The sequence below is a fragment of the Pangasianodon hypophthalmus genome, chromosome 2 (genome assembly GCF_027358585.1).
Source record: "Pangasianodon hypophthalmus isolate fPanHyp1 chromosome 2, fPanHyp1.pri, whole genome shotgun sequence".
In the NCBI taxonomy this organism is placed as follows: Eukaryota; Metazoa; Chordata; class Actinopteri; order Siluriformes; family Pangasiidae; genus Pangasianodon; species Pangasianodon hypophthalmus.
The window spans coordinates 1,327,056-1,353,937 of NC_069711.1; the positions used below are offsets into that span (position 1 = coordinate 1,327,056).

At 38.9% G+C, this 26,882-nt stretch overlaps 1 protein-coding gene across 2 annotated transcripts in view; it reads left to right on the forward strand.

The window, feature by feature from the left end:
• gabra5 (gamma-aminobutyric acid type A receptor subunit alpha5) overlaps positions 1-26,882 on the forward strand; it is a 90,322-nt gene that overhangs the window by 15,779 nt on the left and 47,661 nt on the right. For both annotated transcript variants that reach the window (XR_008301053.1, XM_026945590.3), the window contains exons 6-9: positions 1,844-1,926; positions 16,099-16,242; positions 20,971-21,123; positions 22,815-23,026. Coding sequence is in view for 1 of the 2 variants with exons in the window: in XM_026945590.3 (XP_026801391.2) it covers positions 1,844-1,926; positions 16,099-16,242; positions 20,971-21,123; positions 22,815-23,026 (592 nt within the window). In the remaining variant the exon portion in view is untranslated. The remainder of the gene's footprint in view (positions 1-1,843; positions 1,927-16,098; positions 16,243-20,970; positions 21,124-22,814; positions 23,027-26,882) is intronic.

The window sequence follows — 26,882 nt, forward strand, 5'->3', positions numbered from 1 at the left end:
CTTTAACTGAGGAGGAGGAAGATGATGAAGAAGAAGAAGATGATGATGATGCAGATGATGATGAGGAGGAGGAGAAAGAGGAAGATGATGATGATGATGATGCAGATGATGATGATGATGAGGAGGAGGAGGAGAAAGAGGAAGATGATGATGATGGGACCCTCTAGGCTAATGATCATTTATTCGATTGTGATAGCTGTTGAAGCTTTAATTATCATGATATTATATTTTTATTTCTTTAAAAAAAGCTCTACATTATTAAAAAGCTGTTCTTCAGTCTGAGGCTCCACGGAAGGAAGTGACCTCTAGGTGGCACTGTGGCTCCATCACTAATACTGCTGCAGGATCAAAACAAAAATAAAGATACACCAGATAGAATAGATAAAATGCGTGCGTGCGTGTGTGCGTGTGTGTGTGTGTGTGTGTGTGTGAGAGAGAGAGATTTATCTGTCAGTGATGTGGATGGGGCCCAGAGCTTGGTGGTGCCCTTGCTCCATTATCCATTATAACTAAATAAATAAATTCACATAAACACACACACACACACACACACACACACACACACAGTGCTCAGTGTTTATCCAGTGAACATTTACATCCATAGACAATTCCAGTCGGCTCTTTGCATGATCTGGCTCTTTGAACCAGACGGTGTTTTGAACAATTCGGCTCTTTGACCCTTTGAGTGATTTTGCTCTTTGAGCCAGATGGCTTTTTGAACAAGTCAGTTCTTTTAATGATTCAGCTCTTTGAACGATTCGTGACGTTAAATGATTCGACTCTTTGAACATGTCAGTTCTTTGAAAGAGTCTGTTTTTTAAATGATTCAGCTTTTTAAATGATTTGGCTTTTTGAATGATTTGGCTCTTTGAACAAGTCAGTTCTTCAAATGAGTCTGTTTTTAAATGATTCAGCTCTTTGAACGATTCGTGACTTTAAATGACTCGACTCTTTGAACATGTCAGTTCTTTGAAAGAGTCTGTTTTTTAAATGATTCGTCTTTTTGAATGATTTGGCTCTTTGAACAAGTCAGTTCTTCAAATGAGTCTGTTTTTAAATGATTTAGCTTTTTGAACGTTTCGGCTCTTTGAACGAGTCAGTTCTTTGAATGAGTCAGTTTTTTAAATGACTCAGCTCTTTGAACATTTTGGATCTTTAAACAAGCTGTTTGAACAGTTGAGCTTTTGGAATGAGTCATCTCGTTAAACGAGACAGCTTTGTGAATGACTCGACTCTTTTTAATCAAAATGCTTCCATGAAAACCTCTTTTCAGCATCTGAGCTGTTTGTTAGTGTGAATGGTGAGGCGTGTGTTTGACTCTCGGCTGAGGCTGTGTGACAGAGGCGATCAGTTACGAGGATAAATGAATCTTCGTAATGAATCACACACACAGCAGGCACAATAGGGGTGCTTATTGTATTTCTCAGTGAACAATTGTAGTGTCTGGCTGATTAAGAACTATTTAAATAGAATTTATATGATCCAATATTTTTTAATTAGAAGGGAGAATAAGATTTCATGAAACAATATCAGTGATAGTCAGAAAAGAACAATCGCTGGTTCTGATATCGCCATCTGGTTCAGAAAGAAAATGGCAGGGAGCTGTTTGGGAATAGAAAGAGTCGACTCTTTTTGGTGAGCTGAGTCAAATGATCTGAATCACTCAGAACTTTTCTTCAGAAGTTTTCTTAAAGTGTTCAGGAGAGAAGAAGGTTGTAAACTTTTCCTGCACTGGTGCTCAGTGGAGCACTAAGAATTCAACATGGCTGACGTTATTAGTACTGAGTTTTGGGATTTGACTTCGTGATTCAGGCACTGATCACGATTCTGGCTTTCTCTCCAGACTGACCATATCAGCCGAGTGTCCGATGCAGCTGGAGGATTTCCCCATGGACGCTCACGCCTGTCCTCTCAAGTTCGGCAGCTGTAAGTGATTTCTCATCTCGTTCTTTTATCAGGTTTATATTTAAATGCAAAGAAAAGCAAAAAAAAAAAAAAAAAAAGCACAAATTTAAAAGTGTAATGTTGATATAGGTCAGTTTGGTTCAATTTCATGCAAATAAGATATGAACACTAACTCCACCCTTAATCCTACCATTAACCCCGCCCCTAACTCCATGTTTGTATAATATGACCATGTTTGTATAATATGTGAAAAAACGTATGTGTAATATTTCATGGAGTTACAGTGACCACTCTGCACATCCCCAAGTGTTTTATTCCTCTTTCGCCACAGCAATTTGCTAACGATTACAATTTTTATATAATAAGAACGACACATCATACATCTTATTACCTTCTCTTGAAGTTAATAAGACAAAAAAAACTACAAAGAAGCGTAAACTCCTCTGTCCTGAAGATGTCGGAAAGCTTAAAGTTACAGCTTCACCTCGGACTGTTACAAAGCTCTGACGCTGGAGACTCCTTCCATACATGTCACATAAACATCTCCTTACAGAAAACGTCACCCTATGAATGATTGCACACGGTGAGAAAAATCTTAAGCAGATGCCAGTAGAAAGAAAAGTAAGAAAACAAAAGGAGAGAGAGAGAAAGAGAGAGAGGATGTGTGTACAGATGGATAGGGAGAGGTGACTCCCTCACTCCTCTCATTACTTTCCTGTCAAAACATCAAGAGTGTTGAAGAGAAACGATGCACCAGCGTCCTCGCTTTACCTCGTCTCTCCCTCGCTGGCGCTACTACTCGTATTTTTATTTTAGAAATAAATATCCACCCTGTCACTCACCATCAACGCCTTCTTTTCCCACACTGAGGCTCTTCTGAATGTTATTTTTCAGTATTTTTGCTTACAACACAGCAGCGCTGTTAAATTCTGGACTCTGATTGGTCAGAAGGTGTTGATTCGTTTTCTATAACAGCAGCTCTGACAGTAGAGCAGGTTTATATTAATGCTCTCGTTCTCATACGTTATCGTTTCCATAGTAACAGCTCGTTCACAGCGACGTGTACAGTAGACGCTCCACTTTATAAACAGATTTGAGAAAAAGTAAGGAGATGTTTATTTAACATTTATGGAAGGAGTCTCCAGTGTCAGCGCTTTGTAACAGTCAGTAACATAAGGTTCCCGCTAGAGCGTTCACCGCTAGAACCCTGACGTGTGCAGCGTGTGGACATGATCCTTCACTGAGAACCGTCTTATCACACTGCCACACGCTCAGGAGCTGGCTTAAGATTATCACCTGCCGGCTATACAGAGTGGGTCACTTCAGGACTGGATTAGGACACACACACACACACACACACACAGAGGGATTGTCCAGGGTCAGATGTTCTCTGTGTAATAACTTGGCCAGCTCGAGACTGCTGTATGGAATCGTTACATAATGCCGTCGGATCGCTCGTTATCCAAGAGGGAAAACTGGAATTTGGCCAGCAGTGCTGAAGAAAGTCTGCTGCAGAAACTCAGAACTTTTCTATTGTTTATTTTTTTGGCAAAACTCTCTCTCTCTCTCTCTCTCTCTTTCTTTCTATCTCTCTATAGAGTCCTATTACAATTTCTTTGTAAAAATTTTATTTTTTTTATTATTAAACAAATAAACAAAAATTAATTAATAAAATAATTAACAAAATAAACAAAAATTAATTAATTTAATAATTAAATTATTCATGATTAATAATTGAATTATTGTCAATTATTAATTCATTTATTATTTATTTATATTTGTTTTTTTTTATTCTTACTGGTTTCCCAGAATAAACTAAATTATTATGTGTATACAAACCAGAAGTGGGCGTGGCTTCAGTCTGTATAGTAATTGTGTGTATGCAAATCAGAAGTGGGCGTGGCTTCAGTCTGCATAGTAATTGTGTGTATGCAAATCAGAAGTGGGTGTGGCTTCAGTCTGCATAGTAGTAATGTGTATACAAACCAGAAGTGGGCGTGGCTTAAACTGGCTTTGTAAGTATGTGTATACAAGCCAGAAGTGGGTGTGGCTTAAATGTGCATAGTAATTATGTGTATGCAAATCAGATATGGGTGTGGCTTAAACTGGTTTTGAAATTATATGTAAACAAAGCAGAAGTGGGCGTGACTTAAACTAGAAATGGAGTTACTGAAATTTAGCAGGTTAAAATGAGTTTAGTTTTGATGTTATGAAGCTAACGTGTGCACTTTTTTTTTTTTATTTCAAACTGATCAAATCTTTTTGTTAGAGATTTAAACCTGTATGTTTAATCTTACTTGTCAATGTCATGGACGATTTAAATTTTGTCTCGTCTGTCTAGTGATGGAAAAGTTTTGGACGCACTCGTAAGTTTCCTAAAACTCCATTATGAGATGCAGATGACAGCGGACGTGTCTCATTAGTGATTTAACATTTTAATCAGTCAACAAATGTGTTTCCTCAAAGCATGGCATCCTCTTGTATAATGGCTTACATAAAAGCTTTTGTTCGGCTGCTTGAATAACAGTGACAGATGCCTAATTTGACAGTCATCTTCACCAAAAGGGTCTCTCAGTGTTCTGAATAACAATAATATGGCCTTTGTTTGCATGAAGCCAATGAAAGTTTTAACATTTGATTTTCAGTGTTATACACAAAAAAAAAACATGACTGATGCATGATTACAGTTTGCTCTTTCCTGATTCAGGTATAGCTCATTTCCACCGGAGAATACGGTAACAAATCTAAATCCAGAAACTACCCGTGTCCTGGTCGAGGACTTATCTCAGTCTCATTGCAGAACTGTACCCGTGAGTGTAGGAGAAATTCCTCTAGTCATAGGCGTGATTAGTAAAATATAACTTGAAATTTGCCACTGGGTTTTCTTTAAAAAAAAAAAAAAACAGTTTTGACATTTGGCATTACACCACAGCACTGCTGAATTCTCGACTCTGATTGGTCAGAAGCTGTTTATCTTAATACGTTATCATTTCTATAGTAACAGCTCATCCACAGCGACTTGTACAGCAGACGCTCCACATATACGGATATAAAAACATGGAGACGTTTATGTAACATTTATGGAAGAAGTCTCCAGCGTCAGCGCTTTGTAACAGAGCTGTAATTTTAAGTTTTCCAACACAGTCTCCTGAAAGTCTTCAACGGCTTGCGGGTAAAAAGTATGATGTGTTGTTCTTTAACCCTTTTTAGAAGTACACCGGCATTCCATTCTGCAGACCTATCAGACATTTATCAGTATAAACAAGTGAATTATTTTATCGCCTTTCATAAGTCTTTCATCATAAGATTAGACAGGACACGGTTGGGTTTCTGTATGTAGAGTATCATGACTCTATGTTTAGCTGCTGCTTTTTTGATAGTAAATCACTGTATACAACCACAACAATAAAATTATGACATTTAACCCTAGTAGGCTAGGTAAAAAAAAAGAAATACATCAGAGAATTTGGAATTATTTTTTGACCAATCAATGATCTGCACCATTTATTGCTCCGCCCACACATCTCTATTTGGATCTCTTGGTAACGAGGAACCAAATACAGTAAAGGTACTTAATAAGAACCTTAGAATAAAATTCTCTGTAGGGGGAGTTTTCAGACCATCATTAGCCTCCCTGAACACTGACATATATTTCAGAGAAGAACGTATTCCTGAAGAATGTATTCATCTACCAAAGATGAAAAAAATAGAAGGAGTTCCTGCTGTAAATGGCTGGAGTTCCTGCTGTAGAAGGAGTTCCTGCTGTAAATGGAATGAAAAGGCGCAGGAGACCTGGCACATGACGTCAGTTTATTGCGTCCAGGTTCTCAGTGGTGTTTTATTTCCATCAGACCGATCATTGCTCATTTTCCTGCTGAGACTTTTGAAAACTGTGCACTAAAAGCTCTTGTGTTGCTGATTTGTTCACATCTTTCCACATCTCTCTCTTCTCCATCTGTGGCTCCCGCTGCGGCGTTCCTCAGACCACCAGCAGTCAAGAGCTTCCCAGTTGGTGGGGCTGAAATATTTCTTTTTTTTTTTTTTTTCCGACTCTCCTCATCACTCAGCCTGCTCTCTCTGCGTTGTGTTGTTCAAAGGTAGTTATGGCAGATGGCTTAATAGCGTAGCAGGAGGTAGTGACTCAAACACATCGTCCGCAAAAACAACTCGCAAATGGCTCTCTTGTTCAGAGATAAAAGTCCCTGTCCTTCATATGGAGAACCATTATGTCTTGGCTTGTTGTTCTTTTGTTCCACATCTTCATCGTACTCCAACACAAGGACCCTTGTCCTGACAGTGAAGCACCATCTGCTTGTCCAGTGGCATAAAATTTGGCTGTCATATGTTCAGCCTCATAGTGACTGTTAGGAACAAGACGCCGGTTCGGGAGGAGGGTTTCTGAGTGCTGCACTGTGAAAACATTGCCGATTAAATACACTTCCTTTTTCACACTCAGCCTGAAGTACTCGATTCTGGGCCCGTCTTGTTGTACTATATATATATATATATATACATATAAATATATATCTAATATTCAATACGCCACTTCTGTGCATGGAAGTTTTGTGAAACAGAAGATAATCAATATATCTTTAATTAATCAGCGGTCCATATAACTGCCGTTTCCCCTCCAAGCTCCTCTCTGTTATTAGACCACACTGGGACGTGATCTGGGAAGCACAGGCCACGTTACATTTGTGTGAATGTCAAAACTCATCCACAACAACTCCAAAACCCTGCCTAGGGTTGCCAGGTCTGCAGTTTTCACATGGAATTGAGCTCTGTACTTTTGAACTGACCTGCCATGCTGTTGTGTCTGAGAGTGTGAAGACTCCCTGAGATTAATCCTCTGTACTGTTTATTATCTGTGAGCTATAGCGAGGGTGCTGTTAGGTTTACGCCAAGTGGATTGTGGGAAGGGGTGGGGCTTAAAATGTACTCGTAAAACTCATTTTCATTGGTCAGAAATGTGAAATGGAAATGTGTAGGAACAGTCAAGTGCAGAGTACACAGAGTCAGTGGTAATTATATAAAAAAAATAATAATAATAATAATAATAATAATAATAAAATTGCTTTACACATCAGTGCTAGAGTCAGTGGTGGAGTCAGTGTTAGAGTCAGCGGTGGAGTCAGTGTTAGAGTCAGTGTTAGAGTCAGTGTTAGAATCAGTGTTAGAGTCAGTGTTAAAGTCAGTGTTAGAATCAGTGGTGGAGTCAGTGTTGGAGTCAGTGTTGGAGTCAGTGTTAGAGTCAGTGTTGGAGTCAGTGTTAGAGTCAGTGGTGGAGTCAGTGTTAGAGTCAGTGGTGGAGTCAGTGGTGGAGTCAGTGTTAGAGTCAGTGGTGGAGTCAGTGTTGGAGTCAGTGTTAGAGTCAGTGGTGGAGTCAGTGTTGGAGTCAGTGTTAGAGTCAGTGGTGGAGTCCGTGTTGGAGTCAGTGTTGGAGTCAGTGGTGGAGTCAGTGTTAGAGTCAGTGGTGGAGTCAGTGTTAGAGTCAGTGGTGGAGTCAGTGTTGGAGTCAGTGTTGGAGTCAGTGTTGGAGTCAGTGTTAGAGTCAGTGGTGGAGTCAGTGTTAGAGTCAGTGGTGGAGTCAGTGGTGGAGTCAGTGTTGGAGTCAGTGTTAGAGTCAGTGGTGGAGTCCGTGTTGGAGTCAGTGTTAGAGTCAGTGGTGGAGTCAGTGTTAGAGTCAGTGTTAGAGTCAGTGGTGGAGTCAGTGTTGGAGTCAGTGTTAGAGTCAGTGGTGGAGTCCGTGTTGGAGTCAGTGTTGGAGTCAGTGTTGGAGTCAGTGGTGGAGTCAGTGTTAGAGTCTGTGTTAGAGTCAGTGTTAGAGTCAGTATTGGAGTCAGTGTTAGAGTCAGTGGTGGAGTCAGTGTTAGAGTCAGTGTTAGAGTCAGTGGTGGAGTCAGTGTTGGAGTCAGTGTTAGAGTCAGTGGTGGAGTCCGTGTTGGAGTCAGTGTTGGAGTCAGTGGTGGAGTCAGTGGTGGAGTCAGTGTTAGAGTCAGTGGTGGAGTCAGTGGTGGAGTCAGTGCTAGAGTCAGTGCTAGAGTCAGTGTTAGAGTCAGTGCTAGAGTCAGTGGTGGAGTCAGTGTTGGAGTCAGTGTTAGAGTCAGTGGTGGAGTCAGTGCTAGAGTCAGTGCTAGAGTCAGTGTTAGAGTCAGTGCTAGAGTCAGTGTTGGAGTCAGTGTTAGAGTCAGTGCTAGAGTCAGTGTTAGAGTCAGTGCTAGAGTCAGTGTTGGAGTCAGTGTTAGAGTCAGTGTTAGAGTCAGTGGTGGAGTCAGTGTTGGAGCCAGTGGTGGAGTCAGTGTTAGAGTCAGTGGTGGAGTCAGTGTTAGAGTCAGTGCTAGAGTCAGTGTTAGAGTCAGTGCTAGAGTCAGTGTTGGAGTCAGTGTTAGAGTCAGTGTTAGAGTCAGTGGTGGAGTCAGTGTTGGAGCCAGTGGTGGAGTCAGTGTTAGAGTCAGTGGTGGAGTCAGTGCTAGAGTCAGTGCTAGAGTCAGTGTTAGAGTCAGTGCTAGAGTCAGTGTTGGAGTCAGTGTTAGAGTCAGTGCTAGAGTCAGTGTTAGAGTCAGTGCTAGAGTCAGTGTTGGAGTCAGTGTTAGAGTCAGTGTTAGAGTCAGTGGTGGAGTCAGTGTTGGAGCCAGTGGTGGAGTCAGTGTTAGAGTCAGTGGTGGAGTCAGTGTTGGAGTCAGTGGTGGAGTCAGTGTTGGAGTCAGTGTTAGAGTCAGTGGTGGAGTCAGTGTTGGAGTCAGTGTTAGAGTCAGTGGTGGAGTCAGTGTTAGAGTCAGTGTTGGAGTCAGTGCTAGAGTCAGAACGAGCTGGAGTCAGAGCTGTTTCTTTCTTTCTTTTTTCTTCCTTTCTTTATCTCTGTCTCTTTCTTTTCCCCATGTTTTTTCATCTATTCATTAGTTAGTTAGTTTGTTTGTTTCTTTCTTTCTTTCCAAATCTATTACTTTAATAATCATAGTCAATAATCATGAAGCTAATATTTGAGGGAAATTATTTTGCTCTTTAACATGCAACAGCTCCTCCAAATGCCTAAAGAAAACAAAGAAAAGAAATGAAAATGCTATTTTATGTGCAACACAATCATGTTTTTTTCTAAATTGCCTGAATAATTGTTCTAAATAATAATAATTTTAATGTTGAGTTAAAAATCTCCATGATTATTATCATCCTGTCATTTAAAATCGCTTCAATTGTGAAGTGTACTTACTTATTATTGTCATTTTTTTGTCCTGTTTTTGTGCGTTGTAGAGTCGCAGAGCTCTTCTTCTGAATCCTCATATTGACGAGGAGCAAATAATAATAATAATAATAATAATAATAATAATAATAATCTGTTTGAATTTGCTCATTTTCATGCACTACATTCTACACAGAAACTCTCATATTTGGAACTGACATGATTTTATGAATGATGGGACGTTTTTTTTGTGAGATTTAACAGTTCAGATCCATTTTCTGACTCCTGCATTACCTCGTCTTCCCTCTTAAGACAACTTTCACGTCTTTGTGTTACAATGCAAGGCAAGCTGCGCTCTCGTCCATAAACAGTTATCGCACCAGTTACAGACGGTCCTTTAACACGGACGTGGCTGTTTGTCTTAGCAGAGGACGATGGTTCTGATTAGACGTTATCTAAAGAACATCTCCAGCATTCGTCTCGTCCAGAGAACTCTTACACACGTTACAGTCAGATAAATGGAAGCTGATCTGCGATATACTGTGCCTGTGTGTGTGTGTGTGTGTGTGTGTGTGTAAGCTGACATCTGTTAGACCAGGCTGAGATAAAATACGATATTTATCACTTTTACCCAAGAGCTCAGACTCTGTACCTGTCTTTCTTATAAAACAAAGATTTTCCTTTTAAAAATAAACAATACAAGCACGTGAACTTCGGATCAAAGGCCGTAACATGACGACTGAATAAACACATAATATCTTAAAAGTATTTATTTTGTTTTTATTTCAAAACATGCTATTGTTTTGAATAATCATTGCAATCATTAGTTAGGGCTGAATCGCAATCCCACTGTATTTGTACTTTATGTACTTTAGGCTTTCATATGGAAGTGGGCGTGGTCTAGACCGGAAAGTTTTTGGTCAAAATGGCGTCCTTTAAGGGGGATTTCATTATAATGCCTGCCAGGAAGATTTTCTTTTAATAACAATGGAGAATGATCATGTAAGACCAATGAGCGTATGAGTTAATATTTTAAAAATGAATTAAGTGATTATTTTTTCCGTACCCCAGCAGAGATACTGTATGCTGTCTTGGAGCAATATAGAAATAAATCAGAAATGTGTGCACACTACTGTTTACTTATTTCCCACGCAAAGACTGAGAAAAGGAAGAAAAATGATTCTCTCTTGTCCAATGCCTGAACTTTTTGGGCTAGTTTCAAGCCTTTTGTGCATTTTTCGAGATGTAGTTAGGATGGGAATTTTGCTGAAACCTGAAACCACGCACCGTTTTTACATTTTTTGTTTCATCCTGCGAGATCTCAGACCCAACACCTAGACATTTTTTCTTAGCCTCAACAACAGAGTGTCTCCCAATAAGAAATGATTCCAGGTAGAATTCTAGATAACAAGAAGTAAATAATGAGCAATAATTTGGAGTTCGTACCACACGCTGACCCAGTTAATACACACACTCTTAGAAACAAGGGTTCTTCAAGGGTTCTTTAAGGGTTTGCTGGATAATTAAGGGTTCTTAGCTTCCAAAAAACAACAACAAAAAACACTTTGTTGTAGTGACCTACATAGACCCTTTAAGGGTTCCATTAATGGGGAAAAAATAAGGAACTCTACAACAGAGTTTCTCTATAGGCAAGTAGAACCTCTTTAGGAGGCTAAGAACCCTTACTTATCCAATGGACCATTAAAGAACCCATTTTCTGAAAGAGTGTACTAATCACCAAGAGCTAAATGTTAAACTCCTGAAAGGTTCCAGATTTTAAGAAGAAAATAATGAGCAATAATTTAAAGTTTGTATCACACACTTACCCAGATAATACACACACTGGGTTCTTCAAGGGTTCCTTAAGGAGTCATTGGATAATTTAGGGCTATTACCTTTCAAAAAGGGTTCTACTCGGACCCCCTTGCAGATAGAACAACACTCTTCAGTTGTCCCTTTAGGGGGAATCCTTAAAGGTTCTGTGACGATCTCTACAACTGAGTGTTTTCCCTACTGGAAATGGATCCATGTAGAACCCCTTTAGGAGGCTAAGAACCCATAATTACCCATCAAACCATTAATGAAGCCATTTTTTATGAGTGTACCAAGTTGCAAGAGCTAAATGTTAAACAAAATAAAACAATGAAGAACAAAACTATGAGCAATAATTTGAAGTTTGTTCCAGAAGGGTTCTTAAAGGCTTATTTAAGGGTTTATTGGATAATTAAGTGTGCTTAGCTTTCAAAAATGATCTTCCCTACTTTATGCTCTCAACTCTATTTGAAAAAAAGTCACGTTTCAGTTATGTTTATATTACACAGCTGAGCTATATATATTTCTGAATGTTACTACTATATTTCTATAAATTGTAAATCAATGGCATGGGGCAAAGTGGCATAACATTGCTCAGTAAGGAACAGGACATAAGGGTTAAACGTTCTCCCAGAGAGAGAGAACTGAAGAACCCTTAAAAGTTTTAAAGGTGTAGTGGAGCTCTTAAACACCGCAGAGAGTTTATTGGTCGTAGTCCAGGATGTAAATGAAGGACGGAGGATTTACTGAATTAATACAGTGTAAGTGAATCGATAAACAGTCAGTAATGTGAGGTGTGAAACAGAACAGGGTGGACAGAGCTAAACCACTAAACCTGCAATCCGATAACCAGGAACACAATCGGAACGCTGGGAATTCAAACGCAGGCCGAGTCACAAGGCCAGGACATGATAGAGTGGACTTCTCCTTTAGTGGAAGGTTACTCAGGAATACCTCACAAGCTGCTCACTGAAATAACACGTTAGAGCTTCTGATTGGTCAGAAGGTGTTGATTAATTTTCTCTAACAGCAGCTCTGACCGTAGTCCAGCTTTCTATTAATGCACTCGTTCTAACGCGTTATTTTTCACTCCACATAAATGGATTTTAAAAAATGTGTGTAATCGTTGATACGGTGAAGTTTATAGCGGCGGAACGAACTTGTTTCATGGAGATTTCACAACATTAAATGTAGCTATAAATGGATAAAAGTACAATGTTGCACTTTTTAAATAATACAAATTGGAGTCAATGGCAAATTGTTGTGCTCTAAGAGGAATAAAACACTGCCTTTTAGGAAAATAATCAAAAATTTTGTGGTGCTATCAGTAACTCACTGGTTATTTTTATAATTATTATAATTTTATATATACAAACAAAATACTGACTCCTGCCAGAACGAATTTCAGGGTTTAATTACTGTCTGAATTTTCATAATGTTTATTTTCTTCAATGGCAAAAATACACTCATTATTATCAAAGACCACATATATTATGTGAACACCATTATGAAAATCATTAGACGTGGCATTTATGGCATTTTTTTAAATAGAAAAAAAAAAATCTGCCTCAAGAGTGCATAACTCTTAGCTTCGTGAAGGAAGCCCTCAATGGGAGATAGAACCTTGTAACACAAAGGACACCATGAGTTGTAGATGACTGATCTTTACATGGATCTTACACGCTAACGGTTCTTCAAAGGTTCCAAGCTGAACTTCTTTAGGAAGCTAGACCCCTTAATCATCCAAAGAACTAACGAGGAACTCTCAAGGAACCTTTATTTCTAAATGAAACACTTTTGTTGTGAACACACAATCCAGACAACCCTTCAGGATGTTATCATCAGCCTACAACAGCTGGGTTCTCTTTCAGAAAAGGTTCCAGGTTGAACGTCTTTAGGAAGCTAGACACTTTAGTCATCCAAAGAACTAATGAGGAACCTTTGAGGGACCTTTCTGATGAGTGTAACATAAAATGCAAACCTGAGCGAGAACATTACCATGGGGAAATAAATAAAAAATCTGCTATGCTGATGTTTATGATAATTATATAAAATTATAGTTTGTGGTTTAATTAGAAATTGTTTGCTTAATAGTGTGACAGAATTTTTAATAATTTACAATATTTACATTGATATGATATTTAAATTCATTCTAATACTCATCCCTTTAAAAAATGATAAATACACAAAGCACTTTTGCAGAGTGTGTGTGAGTGTATACGAGTGTATGTGAGTTTGTGTGAGTGTATACAAGTGTGTGTGAGTGTATATGAGTGTGTGAGAGTTTATATGAGTGTGTGAGTGTGTGTGTTTGTGTGTGAGTGTATATGAGTGTGTGTGTATATGAATGTGTGTGTATATGAGTGTGTGCAAATGTATATGCATGTGTGTGTGAGTGTATATGAGTGTGTGTAAATATATACGAGTGTATGTGAGTGTATATGAGTGTGTGAGAGTTTATATTATTGTGTGTGAGTGTGTGTGTGTGAGTGTATATGAGTCTGTGTGAGTGTATACGAGTGTGTGTGAGTGTATAGGAGTGTGTGTGTGAGTATGTGTGAGTGTATATGAGTGTGTGTAAATGTATACGAGTGTGTGTGAGTGTATATGAGTGTGTGAGAGTTTATATGAGTGTGTGAGTGTGTGTGTGTGTTTGTGTGTGAGTGTATATGTGTGTGTGAGTGTGTGTGTGTGTTTGTGTGAGTATATATGAGTGTGTGTGTATAGGAGTGTTTGCAAATGTATACGCATGTGTGTGTAAGTGTATACGAGTGTGTGTGAGTGTATAGGAGTGTGTGAGAGTTTATATGAACATGTGTGTGTGTGTGTGTGTGTGTGTGTTTGTGTGTGAGTGTATATGAGTATGTGTGAGTGTATAGGAGTGTGTGTGTGAGTGTGTGTGAGTGTATATGAGTGTGTGTAAATGTATATGAGTGTGTGTGAGTGTATATGAGTATGTGAGAGTTTATATGAGTGTGTGTGAGTGTGTGTGAATATGAGTGTGTGTGTGTGTGAGTGTACAGGAGTGTGTGTAAAGGTATATGTGTGTGTGTGAGTGTGTGGAGCTGAAATAATCCCAGCGTCTGGACAGCCGGAGTCAGTCTTAATTGTGCTCCAGACAGGCACCATGAGAGTGGCAGGATTAATGGATCTCTCAGAGATTGGATGAAATGATGGCGTGAGTCAGGAGCGAGAGATAAAGGTGAACAGACGAGCCGAATCAATCACGTCACAGAGGCTACAAAAACGCACACGTGTACTCTCTACTTTCTTATTTATTAAAGCACACACATAGGGAACAATGCCGGTATTCTTCATGGAGTTCTTCATTAGAACAAATGATTTAGTAAAATGAAAGTAATCGATTATTTGTAAACCAACCTACTTGCCTGCTAAGTGGAGCAGATTCCGCCGTAATGAGACGCACCCTGCGAATCGGATTTTGTTAATTAGAACCTTCAAGCAGCTCGTTTGTTTCGGTGCAAACCCCGATCTCATTCTGCACCCCAGACACTGATTAAATTTATTAGCACTAATGCTTGACTTGGCATAGCTGGACAACACACACGCTGCGCGGGAAGAAGCGGAATATCTCTGTGGCGCTGACAGATGCACCATCGTTTCCTTGAATTAATATGAAACTGGGATTCTTGATGCAATTCAGCTGGGATGCAATTTGCTGGCTGTAAGCCAGATGTTTAATCACACTGTGTGTCTTACATAAACTCCTCCACTACCACTGTGGAGAACTGTCTGGTTTTACTTAAAGGAGGTGTTCATAGAGCTACATAACTCCTACATAACCCCTTTGACATAAACCTGCATGTGTGTGTGTGTGTGTGTGTGTGTGTGTGTGATTAAACTCTGGGGGATAAGTGCAAGCTAACAGAGAGAGCTGTATAGCCATGTTAGAAAATATGGTAATGCTTACTTAGAAGCAGTATTCACAGGGCTACATATCACCTACATAACCACTCTGGCATAAACCTGCATGAATTAATAAAATAATACCTAAAGGGGAGGCAGTGTGTGTGATAAAACTCTGGGGGATAAGTGCAAGCTAACGGAGAGATTTACAGCCTTGTTAGAAGATATGGTAATATGGCTGCTTTCTTAGAAGTAGTGTTCATAGGGCTACATGACACCTACATGACACCTACATAAGCCTGTTGGCATACACCTGTATAAATTAATAAATAAAGTAATACCTAAAGGGGGGCGGTGTGTGTGATTAAACTCTAAGGGATAAGCATAAGCTAACAGCAAGAGCTTTACATTTACCTCAGAGGAGTGTTCATAAGGCTACATGAGAGTTACATAACCCGTTTAACATAAACCTACAAAAATGTATAAATAAAGTTATGCATAAAGAGAGGGACAGTGTGTGTGTGTGTGTGTGTGTGTGTGTGTGTGTGATTAAACTCGGGGGGATACGTGCAACTTAACAGAGAAGAGCTTTAGAGCCATTTTAGGAAATACAGTAATGCTTACTTAAGTGTAGTGTTAATAAGGCTACATAACACCTACATAAGCCCTTCATGACAGTCAACATAAACCTACAAAAATCTATGAAAGCTGATTCCAACAGATGGCAGCTATAATGATAAGTGCTTTTGTAAATTTTGATGTCAGGTTGACAATACTCAAGTCATGTGACATAGACATAAGATTGTGTTATGACACTTTAGACCATCATGACAAGAAACTTTATAGCTTAGAATGAAATATAGGAAATATAAGGAAAGCGTGACCACACATCCTTGGTGTGCATTTTGACATTACTGGGTGCTGCTAATGCTAACTGTGTTCTTTCAGATGCTAACCTGATCTTTCCGGTAGAGCTAAACAGACCTACATAAACATTTATAAAGGCTTATATGGGTGTTATGTAGCTCTGTGAAGATGCCTTTCAAGCAAAGCATGAGGAGAACACAATGCTACTTCATGTCCTTGCTGTGCATTTTTACGTCATTGTGTGCTGCTAATGCTAATTGTGTTCTTTCAGATGCTAACCTGATCTTTCCGGTAGTGTTCACAGAGCTAAACAGACCTACATAAACATTTATAAAGGCTTATATAGGTGTTATGTAGCTCTGTGAAGATACCCTTCAAGCAAAGCATGAGGAGAACACAATGCTACTTCATGTCCTCGGTGTGCATTTTTACGTCATTGGGTGCTGCTAATGCTAATTGTGTTCTTTCAGATGCCTACCCAATCTCAGAGGTAGTGTACAAGTGGACCCAAGGCCCAACAAAGTCTGTGGTGGTGGCAGAGGATGGTTCACGACTCAACCAGTACCATCTGATTGGCCAGACAGCCGGCACTGAGGACATCAACACCAGCAGAGGTAAAAAAAAAAAATCGTCTATACACAGTTATGCACTCACGTCATCATCTGGCCATCATCTCAGGAATCACTAGTGCCATGATGCAACTAATCAGCTTCATACACGTTATCTGAAAGGAGTAGCAAGGCAACGTGTAGCAACGTGTAGCTGCGGCCTACAACCTGCAACCTACCACGCATGCTAATGGACAGTCTTACAGAGCTTAGCCGAGATTTTATTGGGATATCATACAGGATGACACGTAGTAATCATCAAAGACCACTGAAATCATCTACACTGGCTTACGAAAATGATAAAATGAAGAAGAAAAAGAGAGAAGAGGATGAACAGAGGAAGGGAAAGGGCAGAGGAGGAGGAGGAGGAGGAGGAGGAGGCACTTATCCCTGTCCTGAGCTGCCAGGGATGGAGGGTTAATCCCTCTGCTTCCATCTCATCCATCGTGGTCTTTCCAAATGATGTCAGCAGGCAGTGATTGGCTAGAGCTGGTCTGAGACACGTGGGAAAGGGGAGACACGTGGGCGGGGACTAGCAAGGGCTCAAATGTCATCTGCTTAATTCAGTTATGTAAAGAGAGGCAGTAATACACTCCTATCATAACTCTCTTGAACACGTCGGTTATTACAGAGTTCACGTAAAGGCCGCTTTCTCACTTTTCTACCATGTAATATACAGGAATTAATATATTAATCCTTTACAGAAGGGACTAAAGGGAACCTTAATTAAGTATAAAGCACCATTACATTGTACCTCATGTAGTGAGCATAAATAGAGAAATAGAAGACATTTTATATACAGTAAATTTAGATATATTTATTTATATGTATTGCGTGTTTTAAGATTAAATCTACAACATACTGATAAAACCAAAAAAAAAAAAAAAAAAAAAAAAAAGATGGCCAGGGATCCAGCTGACTTTAGAGTTCTTAGTTCTTATAGTGTCACTATACTCCGAGCATACGCCCTTACAAAAAAGGGTTCCTCAAGGGTTCTTTGAATCAGTAACTTCAGAACTTCAAGGTTTCTTCTTCCAGAGGTAGAAATTAAAGAACCTTTTTTGTCCCAATTTCTACTTCCTACTTCCAGTTACTTGAATTCTTGGCTAGTTACAAGGTGAAACATCAGGAAGCCATGAGGTTTCCATGTGGAACCCCTTTAGGAATCTAAGAGCCCATAATGATCCAAAGAATGCTTAAGGAACCATTTCAAGAACCCTAAAGAATGTACACTCAGGTTCCATATGGAACCTTCAAGGTTTCTCCAAGAAGGACAAATCAAAGAACCTTTTTTTTACTTCCACTTTCTGCTCAGCACAAACTATTTGAAGTTACCTGACTCCATGGGCAGGTACAAGATGAGCCTTCATGAGGCCATGTCCACATTTGGCCCTCAGGACCACCTTGAAAGTTCAATGTGGAAACACTTATGGAATGTAAGAGTCCTTAACTTCACAGTGGTTTCTCAAGAGTTTTTGGATCATAAATGGCTCTTAGCTTCCTAAAGGGGTACCACAATTACTCTTATGAGTATACTTCCAGCTTAGCACCAAGAACCCTTGAGGAACCCTTTGATAAATCAGGAAGAGTATATACTCTGGTTGCACATGGAACCTTCTCATAGGTTCTTTGGGCTATTAGCTTCCTAAAGGGAACTTGGAACCAAGGGGCCTTATTCTACTTTCTCTTTCTGTCGAGTACCAATTGTTCAAAGTTACTTGAATCCTTGGGTAAGTACCAGATGAAATATCAGGAGGGCAGGTCCTCAATCAGTCCTCATGAACAAGTTAAGGGTTCCATGTGGAACCCTATCAGGGAGCTACAGAGCTCTTATGAGAATATACTCAAGTTCCACATGGCATCTTCAAGCTTTTTCATAGAGAAACAAACCAAATGACAACAAACACTTTTTTAATTCAATATACTTCCACTTTGTGCTCAGCACCAAAGTTCTTCAAATCCTTAGCAAGGTACAAGATGAACCTTCAGGAGATCACATCCGCACTTGGCCCTCAGGGGCACTTTCCTCCCTTTCTATCATCCTTTTTGCTGCTCTATCTAACTTGACGGACAAAGGTTACGAGGCTATTAGTGGTGCTAATCTGGTGTAAACCCTCTTTACAAAGTCAAGAATAGATCCACCAAGCGCTGGGAATACCACAGAAAAGACAGATAGCAAGACAATTAGCAGTGAAAATGTCAGCGTTCCATCACTCTTAGTTCTGTATGAAGATACCGATAACCTGTCACCTTTTATTTTATGTTCCATAAACCAAGCCACGCCATTTTCAGACTAAATTAAATTTCTGGTTAGGAAAAAATATATAAAAAATAAATAAATAAAAAAAAAACACCAAAACCTCAGTCACTCACCAGTTGACCAACATGGCAGCGTTGTTCTCTGCGATGAAAGGAAGTTCTCCATAAACACTCCAGAAGCTGAGCAGGAAGATCCACCACTGTGGCATGTTTGCCTCCTCTCAGAAGGGTTCCTCCTGATCGGGAACATCCAAGAAAACCTTCCTGAATCCCAGGATGGGTTTTTTCCAGGTCATAGGAGCGTGCGTAGGTCTAGAGGGGGATGATCTGGACGTGCCGACCTCCTCTCATGGAGGATGATGTAAGTCCTGGGTACATAATGAGTCTCAGTGAGATCCTGGAGATCCTGGAGATTTTGTTGTAATTGCACTAATTTTTGGTCGTCTTTATCTGATCTAGTTGCTTAGGAGTTTCTCATTTTCGATTTTCTTTCTCTCTCTCTCTCGACGTGCCATACGAGGTTGGCCCAGCGTGAGCGACTGGGATAAAGCGAGTGAGTCTGAGAGCTGCAGGATGCAGATTACGACAAGGGATTAGTGCGACGCAAAAATCCGATTTTGCCAGGAGAAAGCAGCAGTCATCAGTGGATTTTCTTTCAGGTTATCAGTCGTTGTGGCTTGAAAGGATTTTTTAATATAAACCTCCAAATGAATTCTTTGCTTGTTTAACAGGATATACGTAACTTTTTTTTTTATTATGATTTTCTGTTAATATCGTACCTCCTGATGTCCCAGCATGAGTCTGGATAACAAGTATTCATTTCCCTCCATGAAGAAATCATTTGCGTACGAAGTCATTACGTAGTAACACGATTCATCGGATTTGTATCTTCACGTATTTAAAGGAATACTCCGATGTTCTATCCTAATCTCTATCTACTGCGTCTGTAGCGTGTGTAGGATTACAACATTACAGAATTTCGACAAGTCCACAAACTCTTACATTAATGCAATTGTTCTGATACGTTATCGTTTCTATAGTAACAGCTCATTCACGGGGACGTGTATGGTGGAAGCTCCACGTAAAGACATTAAAGAAAAACATTATTTAACAAAGACGTATAGTTATTGATATGGTGAAGATATTAACCTGACAACGTTAGACACACAACCTTCTTTCGAGAAAAAAATAAAGTTGTTACTTATTACATATCTTATGCTACTTATGACAATGTTATGACACTACTGTCCTGCTTATAAGGTTTTACAAATACCTATGATATGTCATGACTTTATAATGTCATGTATATTATGGTTATTGTCTCTGGTCTTTAAGTGCAGTGTGTTTCTTATTTCTGCTCATAAGATACTTATGAATACTTATGACAACATAATGGCACTATATTCTCTAGCTCTTAAATAAAGTGAGATCTTATGTCTGCTTATAAGATTTTTATGACTAGCTATGGCAGTGTTATGGACATTTTCTCTGGATCTTAAATAAAATGAGTTCTTATTTCTGTTCATGAGATTTTTATGAATAGCTATGTCAGTGTTATGACACCTTAATAACAGTGTTATGTATATTTTCCCTGGTTCTTAATTAACACGAGTTCCTATCTCTGCTAATAAGATTAGGTTTTGATGTTTGGTGAGTCATATCATCATTGTGTAACTCTGACATACCAGAAGTGCACTAAGCTCCAATGTCATGTGTGTTATCATGATGTTCTAACGAAAGTATCATAACACAATCTTATGTCTATTTCACTTGACATAGGTGTTATGACATAAATAATGCCTAACATTTTCATTAGGTATGTTTATGTTAATGTAGCTGCATGAACACTACCATTTAACATGATTTATCAGGTTTGTGAATATAACAGTATTTTTCATAGGGCTATATAACACCTACATAAGCCCTTTATAACAAGTGACATCAAAATTGACAAATGCTGTCTTTATGTCAGCTATCACCTGTAGGAATAATCCTTTATAAATGTTACAGTATGTAAGTTTATGTCAATGGCCATAAAAGGCTTATGTATTTGTTATGTAGCCCTATGAAAACTTTATGTTAATGCGTTATCAAACACAGTGCTTATAGTGTCCATAGGGCTTTATAACACCCACATAGGCCCTTTATGACAACTGACATCAAAATTAATGAACTCTGTCTTTACGTAAGCAGCTGTCTGATGGAATTGCCCTTTATAAATATTTATTTAGGCTTATGTCAGCTTTCATAAAGGGCTTATGTAGGTGTTATGTAGCCTTATGAACACTACTATTGACTAAATGTTCACACATTTTTCTATCACAGATGCACAACATTCCTGGAAATCTCTCTCTGGTAGCTTGCACTTATCCCCCAGAATTTAATCACACGCTCTGTCCCTCTCTTTATCTATCACTCATCTGTTCTCTGCTCCCTCGCTTATCATTCTATCCTCTTTTTTTTTCGTTTACACAGGCCTCTACACAGTGATGATGGCTCACTTCTACCTGAAGAGAAAGATCGGATACTTCGTCATCCAGACCTACATGCCGTGCTTCATGACGGTCATTCTGTCGCAGGTCTCCTTCTGGCTGAATCGGGAGTCCGTCCCTGCGAGGACGGTGTTTGGTCAGTGACGACTTTACGACCCACTCTGTACTCCCAAAGAGGGCGTTACAGTAAAGCTGCTTTTCCACAGAGCTCGAGTTTCCTTCGGGAATTCTGCCGGCGCTCTCCTCGGCTGTTAATTAATTTAAAGATTAATACATCGATAACGCTCATCAAAATGGAAATCAGAATTGACTGGCGCAGAAGGATGGAATGAAGAGCTAATTAGCTCAAGATGAAGCTTCTTGAATTAGCTCTACAGCTCCTGGGTAGTTCTGTGACAAGTCCAAGTTATTTCCTGAGTTAAAAAGGGGAGGGGCTTCAAAGAAATGTGATCAGCCAGTCACAAACTAAATCATACATCACCGTTAGCATTTCCTTTCACCTTTTTGGCTTGATGTAGTGATGATTAGCATAAAGTTCTGTCACATTCGCTAAGCTTGTTAGCGATCTGACATTTTAGCAAGCTAACATTAGCTAAAACATCTTGTGTGACCAAGCTCACTAGCAAGCTAATTATTATAATCTGTCATTAAAATCATTATCCATAGTTGCTAAGTGGCGCAACTATTAGTTGTGTAAAACAAATACCCAACACCAAAGTGTGTAAATGTCCTATTGGGTAATAACATCTCTCACTCGTGTTCTGTAGCCAGAAATCCTGCTAGCAATCTTCTAATATTAGGCTAGAAATGATCTAATTATAAGCTAGCAAACTTGACTAGCCAGTAACTACTAGCCAGGTTTACTAGCTCCAGGTAAAACTAGCAAGGTTCTAGCAAAGTAGCTGGTGTTATGCTAATTATTAATATTAAAAGTACCCAAGTATGCTAGCAAATCAGCTAGCCTTATGTTAATATATATAATATTTTACGGTGTAATTTAAAGTTTATAATTTTGCAGCCCTCTGCTGGCTGAGAGGTGAATTGCAACCCCATTTATAGTTCATACAGATTGAAAAAGGGGCAGGACCGAGCAGCATTGATCAGCATTGTGAGTTGGGGCGGAGCTTATTTGAGGCCAGAAAAACATAAAACAAACAAACAAACAAAAAAAATGGCTAGCTCCACTGCATGGCATATATATAAATATATAATAATATATAAAAAATATATCAGTGTAATGTGTTTATGAGATTCTATGATTATTACGAGTCTAAAAAACACTTTCTAAAATTACCTACTTAGTGCACCTTTAATCTTTCTTCATTATTCTTCCTCTCCTGTTTTCCACTCAGGTGTGGCCACAGTGTTGAGCAATATATAAAATAATCTCATTTATAAAGGTGTTTTTGAGATTATTTCATTACTACATGTCTAAAACCAATTTTAAAAATTACATACCGCACCTTTAATCTTTTTTTTTTTTTAATTTTTATTATTATTATTATTCTGGTCATTTTTCCCCAATCAGGTGGCCACAGTATTGTGCAATATATAAAATATCAAAAGTTTTAAAGGTGTCTTTGGAATAGTATGATTATTACCGGTCCAGAAACACTTTTTTAAATGACATACTACACCTTTAAATTTTTTTCTTTATTCTTCTGCTCTTGCTTTCCAGTCAGATGTGACCACAGTAGTATACAAAAATATATATACAATATCTATTTTTTTAAAGGTGTTTTTAAGGTTATATGATTATTACAAGTCTAAAAACACTTTCTAAAGTTACCTACCGCACCTTTAATCCTTTTTCATTACTCCGCTCAGGAGTGACTACAGTGTTGACCATGACCACGCTGAGCATCAGCGCCCGAAACTCGCTGCCCAAAGTGGCCTACGCTACAGCCATGGACTGGTTCATCGCCGTGTGTTACGCCTTCGTCTTCTCCGCCCTCATCGAGTTCGCTACCGTCAACTACTTCACCAAACGCAGCTGGGCGTGGGACGGCAAGAAAGCCATGGAGGCGCAACAGCCCAAAGTGAGTGCCATTTTACTGATATCAACATAAACCAGGAAATCTTTAAGAGTTCATGACTCGAGTGCAGGACTAAAGAACGTCACATGATCCAGTTACTGCTGCACACGAGCATCATTGTGTGGGTGTTTTTTTTTTTCACGTTAATGAAGTAACTGCTGGAGTTTCTCAGCAGTGTGTCGACCATTAATCATTATAACAAGCACTTTTGAGCTAGTTCTTTATGAAGTATTTTATAAAGAAAGAAAAAAAGACTCCTGGTCCATTAAAAAAAGGTATCCTGATAGATAGGCATCTACTTTTCAAATATATATTTAAAAGAGCTACAAGGGATTCTAATAATTCCAATCTAATAATTTAAACAAACAAACAAACAAACAAACAGTCCCAAAAAATGATTCCATAAGAAATAGGTTCACTGTGTTGAAATTCGAAAAAGAAAGAAACAAACAAATAACATATGCTAATTAGTGGGCAGTTACTTTAAAATATATATATTTAAATCTGTCCGAATACAGGTCCACCGCATTGAAATTAAAATAGACAAAAAGAAACAAACAAGCAAGTAAACAAACAAACAAACAAACAAATAACTACATATCTAAATAACTACCATTGCTGGGCAATTACTTAAAAATATATGTTTAAATGAGCTACAAAGAGACAAACAAACACAGAAAGAAAACAACCAACCAACCAACCAACCAACCAAACAAACAAACAAATAAATACAGTCCCAAAAAAACAATTTCATCCGAAACAGATCTATTGTGTTGAAATGAAAATGGACAAAGAGAAAGAAAGAGAGAAAGAAGCAAACAAACAAACGAACAAACAAACAAATTTAGTGGAGTAAAAGGAGCACATCATCGCCACCTTGTGGAGCGAAGTAGAAATGTTGCTGCTGTCTGACTGATGTTTGGAATAACTATTTATTTATTTGTTTGTTTGTTTGTTTGATTGTTTGTTTAAAATCTTTCTATTGCCCAATCATAGTACTGTATATTCATCTTCTGGATGTTTTTAGACGAATAAATCGTGACTATTTTAACACTGATTTTTAAGACAGCTAGCTGAGCGAGATGCAGAACTAAATCTCTCGGCCCTCTCCAAAGAAAATAAAAGAGGAGGATGGCAGTTTTACAGAGGAGATCATTTCTGTCAATTTTATAATAATACTTTTGGTTGGACGACACTTTACCTTCAAATGGAGCCTGATTCGTACCTCGTATCTTTAACTTGCTTATTAAGCTGACATTATGCACTCCTGACCTCGATTACTGGAGAATCAGAAAAGACGATTCCGCCATGTTCCTCCTGAAACAGGTTTTGTTTTCCTTCACGTCCCCGACATCGATCATCACTTACACACCCAGCAATTAGGAGGCTGTAATTGGAGCTGTGGAAGGATATCAGCTGTGAAAAAGACTTCAGGCCACCAATTTCATCCATCACCTCCAGTCTCCAGAGAAATCACATGACTAAATTGCACTACTCCGTTCTCTCTGTATTTATATCATTTAGCACCATTATACCAATTATACCAGTTTAGGAATGAAATCATTTCAGTGCAGTTTAAAGCAGCCTTTTATTTCACCTTCTCTCTACTTTCTTCTTTCACATTATACATTATACACCTTTTTTTCAATAATAAAGAAACTGAGCAGTGGTGCGTTCGAATGGTGAAAGTACAGCGTTATAGCTTTATTTAAATACCTTTGTCTAAATGCTAAACTACATCTCATCTTTGCAACATTAACCCACTTTAGGTGTAAATAACTAAGTACTACTTGGCTATGAGGTGATTTAGAAGAAACCTATAGAGACTGAAATGTATGATGTGCTATAGAAAGTAATGGTGATTTAAAAAAAAATTTTTTTTTAGAACAATCTAACCCAACCTAGAGACAACCAGCAGGACTTATTTCTTTAAATTCATTTTACAGAATAAGAAAAGAAGAAATAAAAGAAACACTGTAAAAAAAAAAACATTTCACAGCTCATCCACGACATTAAGTGCAACTATAAACGGATAATAGGTACAGTGTATGGTTCTTTAATAAATAAACAATTATAATGGATGGAAGTAAAAATGGAAGTAAAAATGTTGATTTTGATATTTGAGTTTTTCTAATAATTTTAGTCATTAAAGGTAAACTGAATTCCACTGAAGATGTTATTAACGTTGATTCAAATCAAAGTCAGATTAATTACACCACTTTATAAACGCCGTGCGTCGTGTATCTGCTTGTATAAGTGGTACTTTCTCTCTGCGGCGGTCCGTTTGCTTGTTTTTGTTTGCGGAGGATCTTCTGAAGGTCACGTCTGGGCTTTGAGCATCGCTGTAAGAAAAGTCCGAGCGTATTCTCACAGTCCCGCCGTGTTTCCGCAGACAGACCTCGAGCCGTGCCGCGCTCCACGGGCCATTTTTTCCCATTAGCCTCACTTCTGTTTGCTTGTTTGCTTGTTTGTTTTGCGCTGGCGGAGAAAGACCTCGTGTAGTGTGAGCGGATCCATGCGCAAAGTCCGGTGACACGGGAGATGATGAAGGACAAGATGAAGACGAACAGGTGTGATGCTGAGGCGTTAAAACAGGAGGACGATCGATTCCTTTCTCCAGCTCAATATCCATCGCTTTCCACTCACACAACTCCCTCACCACCCTCAGCACCTTCAGCACCCTGACCCCTGACCTCTGACCCCTGAGAGCACTGGCCACTAACAATCTCACAGAGCTTCAGCTGGATACTTTCGCTCTGCTGCGTCTCTGTATTTACAATCAGAACACACCGTTTTCTACACCTCCGTAACAACTGCAATACACACTAAAGAATTCTGGATTCTGATTGGTCAGAAGGTGTCGATTAATTTCTTTAACAACGCGCTCGTTCTAACATTTTCGGTATTCTCGGTATTGTTTCTATAGTAACAGGGACGTGTACAGCGGACACGTCACTTTATAAAAGGATTAAAAACTGCGTGTAGTCATTGATTTGAAGATATAAAGTTTTCTGTAAGGAGACGTTTGTTTAACATTTACGGAAGGAGTCTCCAGTGTCAGTGCTCTGTTTTCTGACATCTTCAGGACGGGGTTACGCTTTGCAGTTTCCCGGAACATGACAAGCTGTGTGTATTTTTTTTTTTTTTGAGAAGAGAGGCTAGTGAGGGAAGGACTGTTGTGTTTCCCAGAAGACGACAGGTTCCCTTTTGAGTCTGATTCCTCTCACGGGTTCTTCAGGGAGTGTTTTCTCACTACGGTCACCTCTGGATTGCTCATTAGAGAAAAAAATCTACATGCGGATTTCATTCTGTTTTGTGACAGTGTGTGTTGGTAAAAGTGTTCGAGAAATAAAATAAGATCCCAGCTGAGCTTTTCGAATGTAATGTTTTCTGCAGAACATTCCCAAATTAGTGCATTAGTAATAAGCAAAGCTGGTTTGAATGGATAATGGAGTTCGCAAATGGGTGTGCGGTGTGTGTGTGTGTGTGTGTGTGTGTGTGCAAACAAGACAAGCAGAATGAGGATTTAAAAATAAATACCTAGCATTTGTGTGATGATGTTAAAGTATAATACAGACCGACAGAGTGGTGTGAAGATGAGGAGTTACTGTTACCACTCTGACGTTGATTGTTTTCCTCTAACTGCACGACTTGAAGTGTTTTATTCATCTTATACCAGAATAACAAGAATGACATTTTTATTTGTTTATAATATTCCTGTTCTCTCTTACGTTATAGCAGCTATAAACAGTCGTTCCCTCACCAGCCACTCTTTTTTCTCTCTCTTGAAATTAAAAAACGCAGCTTGTCGTGTTACCAAGCAACCATAAAGTGACACTGGAGACTCCTTCCACTGGAA